This window comes from Melanotaenia boesemani, chromosome 5 (assembly GCF_017639745.1).
Source record: "Melanotaenia boesemani isolate fMelBoe1 chromosome 5, fMelBoe1.pri, whole genome shotgun sequence".
Classification (NCBI taxonomy): domain Eukaryota; kingdom Metazoa; phylum Chordata; class Actinopteri; order Atheriniformes; family Melanotaeniidae; genus Melanotaenia; species Melanotaenia boesemani.
In genome coordinates this window covers 2,352,754-2,371,124 of record NC_055686.1, presented here as the reverse complement: position 1 = coordinate 2,371,124, position 18,371 = coordinate 2,352,754, and the positions used below count along the sequence as shown (strand labels likewise).

At 41.2% G+C, this 18,371-nt stretch overlaps 2 protein-coding genes across 5 annotated transcripts in view; one reads left to right on the top strand and one right to left on the bottom strand.

Moving 5' to 3' along the window:
• LOC121640417 overlaps positions 1-18,371 on the bottom strand; it is a 1,195,287-nt gene that overhangs the window by 300,404 nt on the left and 876,512 nt on the right. The window lies entirely within an intron of this gene.
• The window catches only part of LOC121640416 (muscle M-line assembly protein unc-89-like), a 442,453-nt gene continuing 428,981 nt past the window's right edge, over positions 4,900-18,371 (top strand). For 2 of the 4 annotated variants that reach the window (XM_041986135.1, XM_041986137.1), the window contains exons 1-3: positions 4,900-5,180; positions 9,171-9,512; positions 14,765-15,115. In XM_041986135.1, the coding sequence (XP_041842069.1) occupies positions 5,114-5,180; positions 9,171-9,512; positions 14,765-15,115 (760 nt within the window). In that variant the 5' untranslated portion in view covers positions 4,900-5,113. The remainder of the gene's footprint in view (positions 5,181-9,170; positions 9,513-14,764; positions 15,116-18,371) is intronic. The other 2 variants (XM_041986138.1, XM_041986134.1) reach the window with 2 other exon arrangements.

Here is an 18,371-nt window from a genome sequence, read left to right as displayed (position 1 = left end):
ACACGGCTGATCTCACTTTGCTTGTTTGCAACTGGCTGAAACCGCCTCTTTCAGCTTTGCCCTGAGCAGTACACAGAGGGTGTGACCCGCGTCACGGCTTCAATTGATTGTAGAGAGAACGTGCTAAAGACAGAGCCCCACACCTCTATCCAGTTACAAATTGATCCATGGCAGTATTATTATTACAGCTATGTCACAATTCAGGGTCTGCACACTTCGAAGTCTGCTTAACGTTCTCGAAATGGGACAGCCTACCTAGCCAACAAGAATTTACCATAGCAACAGCATAGGACTTGAATCACTTACACCTCTGAAATTGCTGTTTGCATATCACAGGACACTTTAGCAAACGTTAACATCGACTGTTACAAAAAATAAAACAGTCTCAGGTGCTGCTGTTTTCCAGCCGGTACACATTTCATTAACCTCTTCAACCAAACTTTATTGAAACCTCTTGAGCACAATGAATTCTGGGAGAAAAGAGGCCACGAAGGATACAACCAACTTGGTTTGAGGCCAAACAAAGTTTAAAGGATGGATTCAGAGGCTCCTTCAAATTTTCCAAAGTGGGACAGTGCTTGGTGCACCACAATGACGTATGTAGTCGACAAATCTACAGTTCGAAGTGTGCAGTTCCTGAAATGGGACACACCTTACATTTCTCTAACTTTACCAAAGCAGCGTTTAATGATTGGAAATGATTCCGCTCAAGGACTTCATGTCTTCACTGTCACGGACTGCGGTGGAGGTGAGGACAGGGCAGGAGGCAGAAGTAACAGGGTTTATTCTCTCAAAAGTCAGGACAGGGAACCAAACACGACAGGGATAAACTACCTACATGTACCGCATAATGACCACATAGTAGGACGTACGAGGATCTGACAAGGAGTGACTGAAAACCAAGGACATAAATACATGGAGGGAGTAATGAGAAACAGGTGAAGTGGATGAATAATTAGACCAGGTGTTCTAACGAGGCAGAAACAGAAACCACAGAGCACACAAGGAAAAACCAAGTTAACATGACAAAACCAAAAACCCAAACCATGATCGTAAAGCAGAAACTAATGACAAAAACCAGAACTATAACCCAAAACCATAACTAGAAAACGAACATGACCCACACACAGCCCATGATCGTGACACTTCACAATGGACATGTCTTCATGTCTTCTTCATACATCACCCGTATCGTAAAACACAGAGTTTGTAAACAGCTGAATTCCAGCCGTTCACGACATCTCTGGTTGACGTAACTGCAGGAGGCTGTGCTGAGTAAAGGTGGATTTATACTCTGTCTGTGTCCGGTCGTTTACGGCGTAGCTGATGCTGGTGAGTTTGCTCTCGCACTCGAGCGTGGAGGGTACACGTAGTTTTGGTGTTGTGTTTCAGTTTCTTCTCATAACCTGAAGGTGGTAGCAGGGGTGGTATTGGCTGGTAAACTCACCAGGTTGGAGTTCTTTTGATAGTTCAGTTCGGTAGGTATTTTCTGTTTTAAAACAGCAATGGCATCCAGTACGGTTTAGTGTCTTTAGTAGCTTGTGGACGAAAACAAAGAAATAATTTGATCAGCTTCTCATCAACTTGACCCACTGGTTAATGTTGTTAAAAACGGTGGTTACCACACAAATTCAGCGATAAGATCCAGATATCTGGCAACACGTGATCCCAAACTGACCAATCACAAGGGAGTACCTTGGTGTAACGTCTGCCATAGCCTTAAATATTACTTAAAGTTGCGACACTCTCATCGACTCCCGTGAACAAAAAATGGCGGCGCACTTCCGGGATACTGTAGACGTTCAATAGTTTCAAACATCGGATCAGACTGCGATCATCGTCAATGAGTTTCATTCGATGTCAGAGGGAAGTCGATGCAAATCAGTCTTATAAGTCACGGAAATGCATGTACATTCTGTCAGACGTCCTACATTAAAATAATTTGTCTGTTCAATGTGATAAGTTTGTGTTTAAGTGTATTTGGCCTTTGTATGTTATAGATATTGTCCTTTTACCCCATGGCCTCCCAGCTTTTTGGTTTAGTTTGAATAAGTGTGGTCATGTTCTTATATTATTTATTTCAGTGTACTTATCTTCATATATTCATAGAATAGAATCATAGAATTTGATGTTCAGGATGACTTCGGTTAGTGGAAACGTTTTATCGCCTTGTTCTCATATTGCTGGTTATGTTTAGTCCGGTGATCAGAGACGACATTTTGGGGTCTGTGTTGTATTTTAAGGTGAAGAGTTTTTTCATGTACTGGGATTTTAATGCGTAGTAGCAGGGAAAGGTTGGGAGTTTGTAATGCTTTTCAGGAATTCTCTACTAGGCTTTGGTTACTGATTCTTAATTACTAACAACACCATGAGTCCATTTTAAAGACTACCATATCTGACATGACACTGACTGGTAGGCAGAGGTGTTACTATAGCATATCCATTTTTATGTCATTTTCTCTGTTTTACTGATGATCTTCAAATCTTTTCACCTGTTAGCTATATAATGTGTGGTTGGCAACATCACAACATGGTAGCGTAACCGAGCAACCACTGTTCTCCCCTTTAGCTGTAACTGTTCATTTAAATGTTTGTTCTCTTTTTGTTTAGTGGAAATACTTAAAATGGACTCTTTGTTGTTTTAAAAGTATTATCCAATCTGTTATAACTTTGTTTTGATGATTATTTAAGAAATTTGTGTCATTTTCCACAAACAGTATTATTATTACTGTCATGAGTTGTAAATATTTACCTTGGTCAGCTTTGAGTCTGCTACATCACTAATGACGTTATTAAGGCCTCTGATTACAACATGTGTTCATTTGTTTTATCAGACCAGAATGAGGTTTACAGTATGAACGATCATCAGGTAGGTGGTAAACCCCTGTAAGACGCGTCCTCCTGGCTGGGCTTTTCCTCCTCCTTGGTGCTGGACGATGCTGGAAGATGGCTGGAACGGCATCGGGTCTCAGCTTTACTCCACCTCTCCGTGTGCAAATGAAATGTTTTCATCAAAGTGTTCCTGTTAAGAGGCTTATTGATTTGATATGAAGCGCTTGGAACTGTTAACAAGTAATTGCTCTGTCACCTCTGTAGACATAACGTACCTCACACAGTTTCTTATTGTTATTTATTCGTGCAGCTACATTAAAATCCTTCCTGTCGACCGTTACAAGCCGCCTCTTCCTCCGTTGTGGGTCCCTCAGAAATCCATACATTGGGAACCGGTTGGAGCATCTAAATGCTGCACAGTTCACCATGACTGACTGTTTTCTTGTCTGTAAAATGTTCTATATAACCATTACATATAATAGAAAATCACAGAGCAGATGACCTGTTGGGTAATAATCCAGAGCCTACTGACTTTTCTCCATTAAATTTTATTTAAACTGTGTAAATATTTATTAAAACTGCTTTGTCCCCTTTTGCTTTCCATGTTCCACCAATAACTGACTAATAACCACCTAAATTTAATTCCTAATTAACTTATATTTTATCGATTCCCTGTGCATCTCTATCTCTATCACTGTTTTATCTTCCCTCTTTACTCATGCATTATTTTTTTAACACATATTTGTTGACTTATTTGGTAACACTCATTGACATTGGCTCATGTTACAGCTGCTCTACATTTATGTTCTGTAGCTAATTTAGTCATTACTGTCATTTAAAATATATATATATATATATTCAGGAGCAGCAAACAGGAACACGGACATCCATCAGTTTGTCATTTTTCCTTCCACAACGTTTATTTCTATATTTTCATTATGCAAACTGAAACTGATTTATTTACTTTATTCTATTGCCCTGTTGTCTCATGTCATTAAAAAGTTTGTTGTTTGAAAGGTTTCCCTTGTTTTCTTGTCCTGTTGGTTCCAGTCCCACCAGGTAGGTCAAGTAAGTTTTTAGTTAAACCAGGTAGTTACTCAGTGAAACTTTCCCTTTTACGTTCAAAGCAAACTAACTTTATTTGTGCAGCACAATTCAACAACATGGTGATTCAAAGGGCTTCGCAGAGACATTAAAAACATAAGAATATATGAAGCATGATTAAAAATAAAAACAAGACAAGTAGGGAAGAACATAAACTAAGCATCATGTTAAAAAAAATCCAGCTTAAGAGAAACGGTGCAGATTTGGACTTTTAAATAGAAACAAACGAAATGCAGCTGAGAGACACAGTCCTGTCTGAAGGGGATCTTCAGTGTTGTTTTCATTGTGTCTTTGTCTTTATGTCCATATGCTGGGACATTAATGCTACCACACGGCTGGCTTTAATAGATGAAAGTATCAACCTGTCATTTAACCTTATGAAAGTAAATTGTATGGGTGGTTATCAGTAAGAAATATGGAGGCTAATGAGGATCATGTCTGATCTTTAATAAATGCTCGGTGGTTGAGATGAATATTTCCCTCCAAAAATGTAAGAAATTACTTTGTTGGTTAAACTTATTTAATCTAGTGTCAAACATGACTTAAACATGACTTAAATAAACATTAACTTAATAATGCATTCACTAACAAACGTGTGTGTTTATTTAGTTTTCGCCCTCAGTAATCTGATCGCTGCTGTCTGTTTCGTACTAGAGCAGGGGTAGCCAACGTCGGTCCTCGAGGGCACCAATCCGGCAGGTTTTCCATGTTTCCCTGCTCCAGCACACCTGACTCAAATTAAATAGATCCAACAGCCTATAAGGATCTTCACAATGACTCGTTAGTTTAAGTCAGGTGTGTTGGAGCACGGAAATCTGGAAAACCTGCTGGATTGGTGCCCTCCAGGACCAACGTTGGCTACCCCTGTACTAGAGTCTATCAGCGGGGTTGTTGGAACCTTTGGAGGCTTCATGACCCACGTGACCGCTCTTACAGCGAAGTCCACGGATGTCGCAGCTCTGAGTACGAAGGCTCTGCCGTCTGAGCAGCAGTGGAGCACGTCAGGTGTGGAAGAGGTGCGCGTCGAGCCTCTACGGACGTATAAATCCCCTTTAACGGACAGATGTGTGTAGAAGCAGTCAGAGACGGAGAAACGCTGCAGGTTCTGGGTTTTCCAGCAGCAGCAGGTTTATGTAAATATTCCTGGTGTGTCCTGTAGATTACAGTCTCATCATCAATGCAGGAAATGTTGTTTCTCTTCTGGACTCTGTTTCTCTGGAGCAACCATCTGTCTGCCTCTCAGGGTAAGCTGAACTTTAATAAAGATGTTTGGAGCCTTGAAGAGCTGCTCCGTGGCTGTATACCACCCCTTCCTAACTTTTATTAACTCTTCTGTTTTACATGTTAGATTTTAAATCCACTAAACACACCTTCTCTGTTTCGTTACTAACATGGATGGAGAAAGTGTGAATGTTGCTTCTACCATTAACCTATGAACACAGTAAAGTGCAGGGTGGGAAAATCTCCTGAAGCTTCTGAGAAGCGACTGCATGGAGGCAGAATCCTGAACCATCACCTCCATCTTTTCAGCTGCGTACGTTTGTCTGTCAGAAAGTTATGGATGGAGTTTTATTAAAATTTCAGAAATATCAGAAATGGAACAAAGAACAACGGATTGTTTTTTTCTGCAATCTGGATCACCGCCTGGATCTAGGAATGTTTTTTAGGGATTCTTTACTATTGGAAAACAGGGATCATTTTGCCATGAAAGCTTCAAACTGATCAGGTAGCTAAGATGCTGCGTAGGACCTCAAGCTCCCAGGACTCTGGTAGAGGATCCGACCTGGAGATGGAAGAGTTAACAAATATATAGTTGACATCGCAATTGCAATGCGATTGCAACATAGGGAAAGTGGAGCATGAGAAACTGGAGAAATATCAAGGCAACAGTGGTACCCGTGGTCATCGGAGCACTCTGGGCAGTAACCCCCAAACTGGAAGAGTGAGCAGATCCCAGGACAAACCTCAGACATCTCTGTCCAGAAGCGTGCCAGATACTGCACTCTTCTGATTATTTATTTATTTATATATATATATATATCAGATTTATTTATTTGGTATAGTGAAAGTAAATGAAAAATAATAAAAAAAAAGTGAAAGAAGATGAACAAACCAAAAGGTTGCAGACAGAAGCTATAGCTTATAAAACGCCTACACATTACCGAAACAAAGAACAGATCTACAACATCACATCTTAAAGAGTAAGAGCATATTTTAAAAATATTACCCACAACAAGATCTTTATCATTTTATTATCATGATTCTTCATTATTACATCATTTATGTACTTTCTTTTAAATGATTCTAAAGCAGAACTCATGTTTAAGTCATCAGAACAGCTTTCCCTCCGTCTGACAACAGGGGCAGATATAATATGAATCTTAATATTTGTCCGTACGTTGGTTTGATTCAGAACATTTCTCCCTCTTTTTAAACAGCCTCATATAGAACGACAGCTGATTATTATTAACTTTATTTGTTTAGAAATGTGTTAGATCTCCAAATCTCAGTGTGTGTAAGTGAATAAAAGTGGATTTGTTGGTTCACAATTCTTTTTTTATACATTATGGCCTTCTTCTGTAGTAAGTAACCAGAATCTCGTGTGTGAGAGAAGTGTTTCCCCAAATCCCTAAACAATAAGTGATATATGAAACAATCAATGAGTTATATAAAATAAAATGTGATTTCTGACACAGATGGTCCTTTACTTTGTACAGCATCTTGGTTTTGACATAATTTATATGTGTTTTCCAGTTTAGATTCTGGTCTACAATGACCCCTACCAACTTCATTTCTGTAACTATGTCAATTTCATCATTTATTTAATTTTTTTTTTGGTAACTATTTGGTACGTTTTGCAAATATAATGCATTTAGTTTTTCCAAAGTGAACAGATCATGTGCTGACAACAAACCACTGGTTAACTAACTCAAACCCATTTTCCACTTTTTTAAGTCGTCTCCGCTGTAAAAGAAAGTTGTATCATCAGTTAATAAAATCCAGTTCAACAACTGGAAACAAGATACCAGTCATTAGTAAACAGTATAAAGAGCAAAGGGTCTAGTACAGAGCCCCGTGGCACCCAATATGATACCTGTAGTAACTCAGAATCCATATTATTTACATGTACAAACTGATATCGATTCACTAAACTACTCTGTAATCATTCAAGTGCAACTCCTCTGATTCCAGACCCATGTAATTTATCAAGAAGTAAATTATGATCGACTGTATCAAACGCCTTCTGCAAATCCAAAAGTACACCAAGTCTGTTTTCTCTTCCATCAGTTGCATCTGTTATCTGTTCAATAAACTTAATTAAAGCCAGTGAAGTGTTCAGATTTGTTTTAAAACCATATTGTTGTTCACACAGGGAACAGTACTTATCAATGAACTCATCTAGTCGCATGGAAAATATTTGTTCCATCATTTTGGAGAGGGGCATCATGGTGGTGTGGTGGTTAGCACCGCAGCCTTTGGAGAATTGAGGTAACAAGGATGCGGGTCTCTAGTTCAATAGGAAATGTTTACCAGCAGTTTTATATGAGGGAGTAACTTTTTTCTGGGAATTTCCCAGTGACAGATTGCAGATGTAAGTGAAAGGCTTTAACAACAGATTTAACAATATATTTAATCAAGATGAATGTGACCGTTCCAATCAGCTGATTTGATTTATTCTTGAATTTATCTACAATATTAATAATTTCCTGTTCATTGGTTTCTTGGATGAACATTGATGGCATTCACGCTAATGCTGGCAACTCCTGGGACAGGTTTCTGCTAGTAACTAATGGGACTGGTTTCTGCTGGCAATTACTGGGAGTGGTGGCTGCTGGTAGCTCCTGGGCCTAGTGGCTGCTCGTAACTAATGGGACTGGTTTCTGTTGCTGCTTCCTGGGCCTGGTGGCTGCTGTTAACTCCTGGGACTGGTTTCTGCTGGTGCTCCTGGGCCTGGTGGCTGCTGGTGCTCCTGGGCCTGGTGGCTGCTCGTAACTAATGGGACTGGTTTCTGTTGCTGCTTCCTGGGCCTGGTGGCTGCTGTTAACTCCTGGGACTGGTTTCTGCTGGTGCTCCTGGGCCTGGTGGCTGCTGGTGCTCCTGGGCCTGGTGGCTGCTCGTAACTAATGGGACTGGTTTCTGTTGCTGCTTCCTGGGCCTGGTGGCTGCTGTTAACTCCTGGGACTGGTTTCTGCTGGTGCTCCTGGGCCTGGTGGCTGCTGGTGCTCCTGGGCCTGGTGGCTGCTCGTAACTAATGGGACTGGTTTCTGTTGCTGCTTCCTGGGCCTGGTGGCTGCTGTTAACTCCTGGGACTGGTTTCTGCTGGTGCTCCTGGGCCTGGTGGCTGCTGGTGCTCCTGGGCCTGGTGGCTGCTCGTAACTAATGGGACTGGTTTCTGTTGCTGCTTCCTGGGCCTGGTGGCTGCTGTTAACTCCTGGGACTGGTTTCTGCTGGTGCTCCTGGGCCTGGTGGCTGCTGGTGCTCCTGGGCCTGGTGGCTGCTCGTAACTAATGGGACTGGTTTCTGTTGCTGCTTCCTGGGCCTGGTGGCTGCTGTTAACTCCTGGGACTGGTTTCTGCTGTTAACTCCTGGGACTGGTTTCTGCTGGTAACTCCTGGGACTGGTTTCTGCTGGTAACTACTGGGACTGGTTTCTGCTGGTAGCTCCTGGGCCTGGTGGCTGCTGGTAACTACTGGTACTGGTCTCTGCTGTTAACTACTGGTACTGGTTTCTGCTGGTAGCTCCTCATATTTATTTTTATTTGTTAAACTTTGTCATTCCTGTGATGTTATCGTCTACGTTCCATTTTCATATGGAAAGCAGTATGTTAATATGTAGTACCACACCTTCTCAACCTCAGTTCATCTTTGTAGACTTGTAAATGGACCGTGTCACCATATGAAAAGGAAAATATTAACTCTATATATATATATATATATATATGTGTGTGTATATATATATATATATATATATGTATGTATGTATGTATGTGTGTATGTATGTATGTATGTATGTATGTGTGTGTGTGTGTGTGTGTGTGTGTGTGTGTGTGTGTGTGTGTGTGTGTGTGTGTGTGTGTGTGTGTGTGTGTGTGTGTGTGCGTGCGTGCGTGCGTGCGTGCGTGCGTGCGTGCGTGCGTGCGTGTGTGTGTGTGTGTGTGTGTATATATGTATGAATTTCTCTGTGATCTCTTTAGTCTTTAGTCTTTCTGATCTGTGTTGTTTCCTCTCCTGCAGGAGACGCAGTCATCAGAGCTCAACCTGGACATGACGTCTCTCTGCCATGTAGAGCTGAACAGGATGGAGACATTGATGCTGTGGAGTGGTCCAGACCTGATCTGGGGTCAGAATATGTTATTTTCTACAAAGATAGACGTCCCGTTCCACACTACCAGCATCCATCTTACCAGAACCGGGCAGATCTTCGGGAGAGACAGATGAAGGATGGAGACGTGTCTCTGATTCTGAAGAATCTGAGGATTAAAGATACAGGAAAATATAAATGTAAAATCCGACAGACAGGAACACACACTATGCTTGCTGAATCCATCATCCAGCTGGAAGTTTCTCCTCCGCCAGGTGAGTTTGTCTCTGTCTGTGGATCAGAACATGGAGGAGGATCTGTTATGTTCTGGGCTGCTTTGCTGCATCTGGTACAGGGTGTCTTGAATCTGTGCAGGTAAAATGAAATCTCAAGTCTATCAAGGGATTCTAGAGAGAAATGTGCTGCCAGTGTCAGAAAGCTCGGTCTCAGTTGCTAAGAGGAAAACATTGGATTATTCTAAAACGGCCTTCTATGATCCCTGACCTAAATCCTATTGAGCATCTTTAGACTGAGCGGAAACATGGTTTCTGGAAAAGGCTCCCTTCAAACCTGAGACAACTGGAGCAGTTTGCTTATGAGGAGTGGCCAAAATACCTGCTGAGAGGTGCAGAAGTCTCATTGACAGTTACAGGAATTGTTTGATTGCAGTGATTGCCTGAAAAGGTTGTACAAAAAAAATATCAGGGTTAAGGGTAACATCATTTTTCTCCAGGCCTGTTTCATGAGTTTTTTTTTTTTTTTTAATAATTCTGTTGAAGCATGGTTGAAAAGCAATGTCTGACTTTCATTGGTTAAATTTCATAGAATTTTTATTTATTATTACTTTTGTCAAATTCAAGTAATTTCTGTGACCATTGTGAGTTTTTCTTTCATTAACTGAAGGGTACCAACAATTTTGTCCACCTGTATAGGTGAAGTTACAGCTTGAGTTTCTGTCTTGGTTTCAGGTTATTGTTTACATTGCTAGTGCGGGGCTCTGTCTTTAGCACCTTCTCTCTTCAGTGAGTCGTCAGCCACTGTGTCAGCCCACATCGGGTTAAGACCACGTAGGTTAAAGACCTGCGAGTCTGCCTGCGTGAGTCCACCGAGTAAAGGCATGAACTTAAACCTCCTCATTACTAAATCAACGTACAATGTGCTTCAAACCCATCCCTGTCAGACATGGTACAGACCAAGACATGTCACCCATAGACACCGCAATCCGCAAAACCTGTCCTTTCTAATGGCATGCACGTCAGCCACGTCCTCTGTTACCTTTGGTCTCTGGAACTGTCAGTCCACAGTAAACAAAACAGAATTTATCAGTTCATTAATAAATGTCTCAGACATTCAGGTCCTAGCCCTGACTGAAACCTGGATCCGTCCAGAAAACACAGCTACACCAGCTGCCCTTTCTGTCAACGCAGAATTTATCCAAACACCTCGCTCAGCTGGACGAGGAGGTGGAACGGGCATTCTTATTTCTACAAAGTGGAACTTTACCTCTCCGTCCTATGGCTAACTGCTCATCACTTGAGTATCACCAGTAAAGGTCTCTACACCCATCACTGCATACATTCTGGTCATTACTGCCCTCCGGGTGGCAGTATAGATGAGTTTGTCTCTGAAATGGACATGATTCTCTCTAACATTCCTGATGAGGGCACACCACTAATTGTCATGGGAGACATGAACATTCACATTGACAAACCACAGCGACTGACTTTCTGGCTCTCATCTACTCTTTCAATCTCAAACTGGTTCAGACTCCTCCAACACACAAAGCTGGTAATACTCTTGACTTGGTGCTGACCAGAAACTGCTCCACAGCCGACCTGTCCGTCACCCCGCTGCATCTCTCAGACCACTTCCTGGTTAAATTCTCTGTCTTTCTTTCTCATGTCAATCAAATTTTTCCGATGATTCAAACAGAGATGGATTTGGACTCCATGGCGCAGACACAGACCAACCAGAATGCAGAGATTACATGAAACGGAAAAGAGAGCTTAATAAAGGTTTTGAGTTGAGTCAGGAAACAGTGCGTAATCCAAGTTCAAGATCTGATGACCGCTGTGGGTCTCGGCTGACAGATAGAACAGGCAGGCAGGCAGAGTGTGGCGTGGAGCCGGTTGGGCGTGATGTCACAGAGTGCAGCTGGAGCTGGAGAGGGTGAGACAGACAGGGCTGGCAGCATCCGTAGCACCAGGAGTCCAAGCATAAAACAGATCTTGTTGATTACATTGACTGCAGAAATGTTTGCTTCCTACTTCACTGAAAAGGTCGCTACCATCAGTAACCAATTCACTGAGCCTGACCAACTCAGCCTTACCAAACCAGCTACTGGTGCCTCACTCTGCTCTTTCTGCTCTCTAAATGAGGACCAAGTCTCTAAACTTCTAGTCAACTCAAAACCCACAACCTGTCCTCTTGATCCTGTTTCCTCTGACATCCTGCAGAGCATTTTACCTACAGTCAAAACTGCAGTAACTCATATTATCACCTCCTCTCTTAAATCCGGTCTTTCCTTCTGCCTTCAAGCAAGCTCGGGTTACCCCACTGCTGAAGAAACCCACACTCAACCCAGCCCAGGTTGAAAACTACCGGCCGGTCTCATTGCTTCCATTCATGTCTAAATTACTAGAGCGTGCCATCTTCAGTCAGGTCTCACAGTTCCTCCAAGACAACAACCTGTTTGATCCATATCAGTCTGGATATAGGCAGGGTCACTCTACTAAAACTGGTCTCCTGTCAGATGACATTCAGCTTTTCCTTTCTTTCCCACCTGATGACACAACCGTCTCAATGCGAATATCAGCATGTTGCTGATATCTCCGCATGGATGAAGGATCGCCACCTTCAGCTAAATCTGTCCAAGACTGAGCTTATTGTCTTTCCAGCCAGTCCTTCTTTACCACCACAGATAAGTGTGCAGCTTGACTCAATCACACTTGTGCCTACATCTTCTACCAGGAATCTTGGTGTCATGGTAGACAACCAGCGGACCTTTAAGGACCATGTTGCCTCGGTTTCCTGGTCTTGCCGATTTGCTCTCTACAACATCAGGAGGATCAGACCCTACCTGACTGAACACACGACCCAGCTCCTGGTCCAGGCTCTGGTCATTTCATGGATTGACTACTGCAACTCCTTACTGGCTGGCCTGCCTGCATGCTCAGTTAAACCTCTGCAGATGATCCAGAACGCAGCAGCACGTCTGGTCTTCAACCAGCCCAAAAGAGCTCATGTCACTCCGCTGCTAATCGCTCTCCACTGGCTTCCAGTTGCAGCGCATCAAATTCAAAGCTCTGCTTCTGGCTTACAAAACAATAACCCAAACGGCTCCGGTCTACCTCCACTCCTTAATCCAGAGCTACATTCCCTCTCCACAGTTACGCTCTACCAGTGAAAGACGTCTAGTGCTCCCACCACAAGGTGGCACCACATCAGTAGCTAGACTCTTCTCCTCTGTTGTTCCCCGGTGGTGGAACCATCTACCAAACTCCGTCCGATCCACAGAGTCCTTATCCACTTTTAAAAGCAAGCTAAAGACTCAGTTGTTTAAGGAGCATTTCTACATTTAGCTTAACTCTTCTACTCAGAAGAGTATAAGATGATACTGTGGGATGAAATCATTATCTGGTATTTAAACAAAGGACTAAAAAGAAAAAAAAACAAAAAGCAAAAAAAAAAAAAATAACTGCCTCTAGAACTACATGACAGCACCTGGTCCAACTAGACTCAAAGCAGTCTGACTATCACTTAATTATGACATCCATCTTCTTTGAATTCTTGCTTGTGTTGTTCTTACTCTCAAATATAAGTCGCTTTGGACAAAAACGTCTGCTAAATGACTGTAGAATAGAATAGAATAGAGTAGAATAGAATAGAATAGAACATTCTATGAGGGTAGATAACATGATGAAGTTCAGGAAATACTGCTCAGCAAGTACAACTAGACTGTGGAGGACATAACGTTCAGTGGAAACTCTGAAAGACTTACAGATTATTGAGCATCTTGAGGGCTGAAAGACTCGAAACGACTTGTTGAAGCTGAGACTTGATCACGTTTCATCAAGTCTGTTCTTGATTATTTCTACTCCATCATTCTCCTTCTAAGCAGACACAGACAATATTTAGGCTTAAATCATCATCATTCAATCAAATCATTTATTTATTTACATTTTTTTCCTGGAGGGAAACAGTCTGTCCATCCTCTCCTCTGCCTCCATCTGCAGTCTTATGTCTTCTCTTATGAGGTCCACAAGTTCATCAGAAGCTCTCCTCTTCCTTCTGCCTCTGGTTCCTCCCTGACTTCCTCCACCTACTGGCTACCCACTGCTGAACTAGGCCCTGCTCTGTCCTCCTTAACTAAGGTGATCAGGACAGGGGGGGTTGCTGGACGGCCTCTGTCCCAACACCTCGTCCATGAGGACAAACCAGGGCCGCCTTACAGCAGTAGCTTTCCCTGCCACACCGTCTCCAGTCTCTGGTACTTGCAATCCTGAGGCAGGAAGACATCAATCATACTAGCAGAAGTAACCATATGTGTGTCTTTATTAGGCAGAAAGAAAAGGCAAACGATGTGCTACATAATGATCTACATACTTTATATGTTTTCTTTAAGTCGTACTTTCCTTCATTTACACACGAAGCTGAAGAACCGTGCCGTAAGGTTCTGCTTAATGTTCTGTTTAGCTTGTTACTGGAGGATCTGTACATGATAACTAATGTCAACGTTTACCCATCACACAGAGGAAACTTGCTGACTTCCTTCCAACCAACACTGGCTGGAAACGAGCCTCCATTAAAGAGTCCCTCGTTCTCTGCCCTTAACTTAATGAAACGGTCCCTGAAGAAATAAAATCATTAATAGTCACAGTTTAAAACATTAAACATTAAATGTCTGTGTGTGTCTGATGGAAATCTGGTCTTCCAGCAGCAACATGGGACAGAAAACTAAAAGCTAATGTTAATCATATTATTATTAACTATGTTAAATAAATCACTAAAGTAATTTAATAATGACAAATATTGATTAAATAAATTCATATAAAGTTATGTAATGATATATTAGAATATATTATAGAATGTTGTAATTGTACTAATTGATAATTATATTAAATTTATTAGAGTAAATTTATACATTAAACCTATTATTATATTGAATTAATTACTATTAATCACTATTAAATTAATTAAATTCATTAATGTGATGAATTGCAGCTAAATAACGTTTGAATCACGTAAATCTCTGAAATTCCTAAGTTTAAACATCATAGGACACTTTAATGAACGCGAACACCAACCGAGTTGGTTCCATCTGACTAACGTCGGGACAAATAAAATCTCTCATTTTAATCTTGTGTGAGCATGTATGTCATATCGTTCAGTCTCATTTTTAAATTTACCTCAGCTATCTGTTGCGGTAGACACGTCTTTAACCCTTAAAAAAAAAATATATATATATATATATATAAGTAAGTATAAGGGAGTTCCTCTCTGATCTGTGTTGTTTCCTCTCCTGCAGGACAGAGAAACATCACAGCTGAACCTGGACAGGATGTCTCTCTGCCATGTAGAGCTGGACATGATGGAGACATCACAGCTGTGAGGTGGATCAGACCTGATCAGGAGCCAGAATATGTTCTTTTCTACGAAGATGGCCGTCTTTTTCTAGGCCCCCAGCATCCATCTTTCTACAACCGGGTGGATCTTCAGGACAGACAGATGACGGATGGAGACGTGTCTCTGATTCTGAAGAATCTGATGACTTATGATACAGGAACATATGAATGTAGAGTCTTCCAGAGAAGAAGAGGCAGCAGGATTGCAGAGTTCAAGTCCATTGCCATCATCAATCTGGAAGTTTCTCCTCCAGGTGAGTGTGTCTCTGTGTGTGTGGATCAGAGGTGAAGCAGCTTCTGCTCTCCATCTCCATCGAGCTGCTGCTTCACAACTAGAATCACCATCAGAGTGAAAATGCTTCTTATTATGTGTCTTCCATGTTGTAGACGGAAGGAAAAGAAGCAGGAAGTGGAGTTTGTTTACTTCCTGTAGACGTAAATACATCACGTCCACCTCGTCCAATCAGAATCCTTCCCAACCCCAGATCTAAAGTAGAATTAAATAAAAGAGATTAAATGTGTTTTACATGTAAACCTCAATTCAAAATTACTCTTTCCATAAAGAAGAAACTTAAATCAGAATGATTTAACCCTGAAAAATTATTCTGAATTTAAAACATCATGTAACTGTGGCCAGTGACTCTTCAAAGGTTTCTTTCACGTCTAAAATCTTCATAAACTGCTCTTGTGTTTACTGTAATCTCTCTGAAACCCAAGACAATATTATGAATAAATTCATAATATGATCACACCGTGCTGAAAGCCACACAATGCTTGAACAGCACTTCATGGTTGCTGCATGTTCTTATTTACATGCAAGAAACAGAATATCCATGGAGCTGAACTTATGAGCTCAGCCAAAGTATAAATGGCTTCATCCTGGATGGTTTGGTATCATTCTTTTCAGCACAATCTCACCTGTGTGAATTTAGATTTATGTTTTCATTTTGATCTAATGTATTCCAAATCTGAAAACTTTTTATATTTTACTGTCAAAACCAGAAAAATATCTAACAAACCACCTTCTGATCAATGCAGGGAAGACCAAGGAGATGGTGGATTTCCACAGATGCCGTCTGTTGTCCCCTCACCGGTGAACATCCAGAGAAGGAACATTAAGAGAGTGGACTCTTATAAGTTCCTGGATGTTCATCTAAACAATAAAGTGGACTGCTCCTGCAGAGGAGCATTTTTATAGAAACCTTGGAGAATCAAAGACAGCAGCCTCTGCAGCTTCCTTACCGACTGAATCTGGGCCTGTTGAGCTGATTTTTGTATTTATTTATTTAAAAGGGACAGGACAAGAAAACATTGTTACAGTTTCAAATGCAGCCGATGCCATGTCCACAGGCCATCTAGCTAACAGCTAATTTGCAGACCAAGTCCCTGAGACAAAACAAAGAGTATCAATGAAAAATACAGACAATTAGACACAAACTTGAAAATTAAAACATACAATGCATAAATTACAGAATATTAAGACTTGTAGTAAAGTGACTCTAATGTTCACAGACTTGATTGGATTTAAGCCATTGTTTTACTTTACAAGTAAATTGTTTTAGATCTGGGAGGGCTTTTAATTCGGCAGGTGTGGTGTTCCAGATCTGATGTGAGCTGATCTCAGGACACATTTCACTCCAAGCTGAACTCATACAGATTTTTATTGCAGCATTTTCTTATTTCATAACCGTATTTAATGCTGCACATACCAGAACAGGAAGCAACAGTCTTTAGAACGAGGGGAACTCCTGTTGTTTGAACCTGAACCCAGCAGACAGATGAAAACCACTTTCCCAACATGTAGCATCAGTGGTCCACAGCTCCACGTTCCTCCCTCTGAATAGTGGTTAGTACCTGCTGCAGCATCAAAGGACTCCAAGAGTGACGTGTCTCACCTTGCAGCGCCTGTCCCGCTAATCTCCTCCTCTTCCTCATCATAATGTAATTATATTCTGTGTTCTGGTCGAGTCTCGATGTTTCAGGAGGTTTGTGATGCTGCTACAACACCTCCATGTCTTCCCACACACATCATACATCACACCGTTGCTGTTCAGCTCCACACGTGATGCTACGACCTGAGTGAGAGATGCTGCTGCACCCCTACCTTGGACCATTTCACATATGGGCGGAAGAAAAAGTAGTTCCTGCCAACTTAGAGAAGATCCTGATATTCTAGTTACTTTCCACTGTATTCCAGTTCATGATATACTTCATTTTTACCTCAAATCAGTAAAATATCGATATTCTAACATGAAAATCGATACTAGAACATAAAAAGCTGGTATCGGTAGAATCGATATCTTGGTATCGATCAGCTCGTCTCTAGTTTGTAGTTCTTGTGAGTTCCTGCTTGCTGCACGTTCCTTAGAAAGCCTGTTTTACCATTTCTTTCTGCATCAAACGTAACGGTAACATACATGAACAAGTGTGTCGTGTACTTTTTATCATGACTCTGGTTTTACTTGGTGAAACAACAGGATTTAAAAACTGGTTTATAGTTGGACGTGTGCACTGTTGATGGAGGTTAAAATGGAGACTATGTGGCTGCGTCTTGCTGCTACATCATCTGAAGCTACGTTCACACTGCACGTCTTAATGCTCAAATCTCATTTTTACTGGAATCTGATCTTTTTATGGTCCTTCACTTCAATGTGAACGATGAGTAGGGCTGTAACGGTACCTGTATCCATATTCAGGTTTTTACTGTCTTTTTCTATTTTTTCTATTTGGAACAGAACTGTACCAAGTTCCCTCATGGAAGAGTAACTTCCTTTCACTATAGCTGCAGGCTAGTGGACGTTATGGCTAGAAGCAGTTTTAAGGATGAACCAGAGCTTGAAGAACAAGTGGTTAAGATGAAAGTTGTCTCCTGGTTTTATGTGGAGTTATGTTGGAGATCAGGTGTTATGTGGAGAACAGCAGGTCTGCTTGCTTGGCTGTGTGTGTTCACACGATGGCATGATAATCTCAGCAGACATGCTGATCTCGACATAACACCATCCTCCCTTTAATCATGTTACTTTATCTTTCTAAGCAAACATGCAACTAAAGTTTTATTTTAAAAGAAGACATTAAACTATGGATCAAATTAATATTTGTACAGTTTTGAGTAAATTACCTTTTTTTTCTCTTGAAACATCCCTCCCTTCCTTATAATGCATTAGGGAACAAAAAGAAAAGATTATTTTATTTATTTGAGAATCTTTTATTGGAGAATTTCAGTTTAATGGAGGCTAAACATTAATATTTGCACAACTTTGAATAAAACCTAACTAAGCTTGATGCAGAATTAATTATAGGATTTCTAGTCTTTACCTGCACATGCATCTTTAGCAGCAACGTCAGTGAGTTTCTGCATGCTCCCTTTTATGTTTCCTCTCTACAGTTGTCCAGTGTATACAGGTTTTGCAGAATTATTAGGCAAGTTGTATTTTTGAGGATTCATTTTATTATAGAATAACAACTATGTTTGCAATGAACACAAAAGACTCATAAATATCAAAGCTGAAT